Source organism: Populus trichocarpa, chromosome 1 (genome assembly GCF_000002775.5).
Source record: "Populus trichocarpa isolate Nisqually-1 chromosome 1, P.trichocarpa_v4.1, whole genome shotgun sequence".
Lineage (NCBI taxonomy): Eukaryota > Viridiplantae > Streptophyta > Magnoliopsida > Malpighiales > Salicaceae > Populus > Populus trichocarpa.
Window position 1 is genome coordinate 21,313,828 of NC_037285.2, and position 3,690 is coordinate 21,317,517.

The window sequence follows — 3,690 nt, forward strand, 5'->3', positions numbered from 1 at the left end:
CGAACAAAACCTGTTCGGTTTGAACCGGTTCTCGGTTCGGTTCGGGTTATATTAACAAGGACTATTATTTTTCAGTTTGGTTGAATTTTTTGGTTAAAACCGGACCGAACCGGACCGTGAATACCCCTAGATAGATATATGAGTGCTTAAATAATTAAAATGTGACTGAAATACAAATCAAAGATTCAAAATATAATTCAATAATAATCTCAAATATGCTTGGTATTCATGTGTGTGTGAGTACCTTTATATATATAGATGATAGAAATATTATAATCGAGTAGTCCAAATTAGTCAATTAATTAGTAGATTTTTAGCATAATATAAAGGTTATATAAATTTCTTTAACCCAACAAAAGAATTAATAGATGTTAACAAAAAAAAAGAACTAATAAAAAAAACGGAAACCGGAAGGGGAGAGAGATTGATATTGTCCCTTTTCCATTCCTTGGATTGAATTAGTACATTATATAAAGTTCTTAATTACAAATTCAAAAAAAAAAAAAACACTAACTAGCTAAGTAGACAAGGAAAATCAAAGTACGTAAAAGAAAATTGGGCAGCAAGAGTTTATTGTGCAGAAAAGAAAATTAAGCAAAGATTGTAGCTAGGGACGTACTTCAATGGTAATAAAATTAGACAAGCCATATGTATATTTATATATTCCTCCGTTGTAGCTTAATTATTCAAGCGCTGAATCGGCTTACCACTTGTGCATGGGGAGAGAATTCAAGGACCAGAAAGTTGCTGTTGCTGCTGCTGCTGCTGCTTGCATGTAGGGCTACCTCTCTCACCATCCCTACTAATCAAAGATGGTTCTATAGGATGACTGCTGCTGTTCTCTTTATTAATGAGAGATGTGATAGCAGCCGCAACAGCAACCCTAAATTTTGGATCAGAAGCAATTGCTGTTACATTCTCAGCCATCAGTAACTTCTCTTCTTGCACTCTATGGCCAGCAAAATTACTGCCATGAACATTAGCAGCGCTATTTTGGTAACTGCTTGATCGGCTTTGCATCCAATTACTGAACGAGCTGGGGTACTGATTATGACTAGCCGAAGAAGAGGAATATTGTGAAGAGCTAGCCATCATTGGATATTGTAGTAGTGATCGATCTCGATCGTGTGTAAGATCAAGAACAATCCCTTTGGAAGGATCATTGGGGTTTATGCTTCTAAAGTTCGATGAATATTGAGGGTTCCAGGCATGGTATGGAAGGGAATTAGCTTGACCAGTAGTGATCATGCCATCAGAGAGAGGGTTACTAGAATTCAGTAACATAAAGGAAGCTGCTGCAGAGGCTGTTGAAGCCATGGCTGTTGCTCCCACAGGGAGCGGATGATTATGAGTCCCTTCATATGTTGTTATCAGAATTGACATGTCCTCTAGACATCTTTGCACCTAGTAAAAATCATAACACACAAAACATTAAAGAAAGAGAGAAAACAGCAAATTAAAACTAATCATGTGCTTAAATATAATCACAAGAATTAATCTGTGCTTGCTGATCAAGTATCATGCCTGTTTCCTAACTGGGCATCCTGGAGAAACCGTGCAACGGTAGTAGGCTCGAGGGCAAGGATTTCCTTTGGCAATCTTCTGCCCATATTTTCTCCACTGGCACCCATCATTCATCTGAAAATCAAAACATTTAGTTAGCAGCACCCCAACTGCATAAATTTTGAATATAACATCTTGAAAGTAAACAACTTACAGTTGCTGCCTGGCATCTGGCTCTGACTGAAACCCTAGCCTTTCTGTTGGCTAAAGAAGCACCATGAGCAGTGATTCCAGCTCCTCCCAAATCAGTTCTTTGATTATTATTTTTATTATTATTATTATTATTCTGTGATATTGTTGGTGCATGGTTTGCAGTTTGATCTTCCTTATTATTCTCTTCCATATCCTCCTCTCTTTCTTGTTGACTTGTACTTGTAATTTGTAGCCTCAAGGACAGCCCTAATTCACCCTCTCCAACAGTGTCACCTTTCGTAGATGCTGCTGCCTGGTGTCTTTGGATATAACTAGAACCTGACTGTCTGGGTATTATTGCCTTCGGCACTTCTTGAACAGCTTTGTTATCGTTAGCATTAAGCCCGAGAGAGATTTGCGGATCCTAAATAAAAATAATGAATATATATCCATATTTTGCTTCTTCTGGCCCATAAAACTAAAGAAATAGTATTGTATGTATTAAAATATTACCTTCTTCTGGTCCATATTTTGCTGGAAGGAAGCAAATCTCATTCGAAGATCATGGTAATCTTTCATGGTTTTCTCTACTGTTCTTCTCAAGACTTTGTTCTCTTCTTTCATGCGACTTATCTCCATTTGTAAACCAGATAACTGCATATCCATATTGCTTTTACAAAATTGTCACAAACAATTACTGTGTGCAAATTAAAGCAAGCCTTCATGAGATATACATATCCATGTTTTGAAATTATATAGAGGGTTATAAGCACGCACACGGTCGAACTTAGCACCTCGTGTTATTCTTGAGAAGGAGATAGAGAGATCAACATAACTATATATATACATATACATATATATTTGGAGGGTTATTAGAACAACCTCTTGTGTTAATGGTGTTAGAAAGAAGAAAGGAGTACCTCTTCAGTTTTCATGTTTTCCAGTAGGGAAGAATCATCTTCTGCTCCTCCTCCTCCTCCTCCTCCTCCTCCTCTTGTTGTTGTTGCTCCTGCTGCTTCACTAGTATCTTGTATGTTTTGTCCATCTACCTCCTCTTCTTGATGATTTCCTCCCCCTTTTTTACCATGGCGCCTTTCTTCATCTCCATCCTCCTCTACTTCACTTTCTGCATCTATTTTCAGGGATAGATCAGTATCCATCTTCTCTTCTCTTCTCTTCTAGTCGAGAACAAGATGCAATCTCTCTCTCTTGTCTGTATGCGCTGCTTTTGAGGCACCAAAGTCAATTCCCTCGTCTCAAAGATGCAGTATTCGTAGCATTAGACACACTAGGACGCATCTAAGCTTTGACTTTAATTGGCTCCTCAATTAACTCTCAATTAAATTAATCAACTTATAGTTCAATTAATAAACTTTGGTTAACCAGGAATATTTCACAACTGAGGCCTGCCAAAGCATGAGAAGACCATGCTAGCCCTACAACAACATCCCACACAGCATGAATCTGAGCATGGGCATGGCCCTTTTCTTGTCATTTCAGCCAAGCCTAGCCTGTAATATTGAATTTAACAAGCAAGAAGCTCGGTTTTAAAACTAGCCCTAGTCACTGGTCATCTAGCTGATTATATACTAATAATTAAAGCATGCACCCATTCCAAGCCTACAGAAATGTAGCCTCTTGAATTTATTGACCCCCCCTTCTCAAGAGGAATAATTAATCAGCATAACAGCCTGTGTTTATGCGCAGCGCTTCCTTAATCCACCCTTCCATGCACCGTACATCAAGGCCATGGCCTCCTGCAACTTTTATTTTCTTCATTTTATATATATATATATTCCTTGTCAACGGAATCGTTCCGAGGGGGCTGGCTAGATAGTTATTAACGGTGAAAGTTAAGTAGGATTTCCATGTATAGTTTATGGTTGATGGGATCGAAGGAAATTTATATATTTTTTATGATAAACAGGATATAATAAGCAGATTCTTTCGGCTATATATATATATATATATAGTTGAGGGGGAAAAAATTAAAAA

At 37.7% G+C, this 3,690-nt stretch overlaps 1 protein-coding gene across 1 annotated transcript; it reads right to left on the minus strand.

Annotated features, from left to right (window-relative positions):
- Positions 1–389: 389 nt before the first annotated feature.
- Positions 390–3,023, minus strand: LOC7486692 (probable WRKY transcription factor 9). The gene is made up of 5 exons (XM_024610899.2): positions 2,616–3,023; positions 2,209–2,349; positions 1,718–2,119; positions 1,525–1,638; positions 390–1,404 (listed from the first exon to the last, which is right to left on the minus strand). Exons 1-5 carry the CDS (start codon positions 2,853–2,855, stop codon positions 730–732), a joined length of 1,572 nt encoding a protein of 523 aa, XP_024466667.1. The 5' UTR covers positions 2,856–3,023; the 3' UTR covers positions 390–729.
- Positions 3,024–3,690: the final 667 nt, after the last annotated feature.

Bases quoted from the DNA above. Each gene is read 5' to 3' on its own strand.
- LOC7486692 (XM_024610899.2), bottom strand. From the start codon at position 2,855: ATGGATACTGATCTATCCCTGAAAATAGATGCAGAAAGTGAAGTAGAG. The intron at 2,350-2,615 runs GTACTCCTTTCT...ATGGATATGCAG, and splicing joins AAAACATGAAAACTGAAGAG to TTATCTGGTTTACAAATGGA. The intron at 1,639-1,717 runs GTAAGTTGTTTA...TTTGATTTTCAG, and splicing joins CCAGATGCCAGGCAGCAACT to ATGAATGATGGGTGCCAGTG.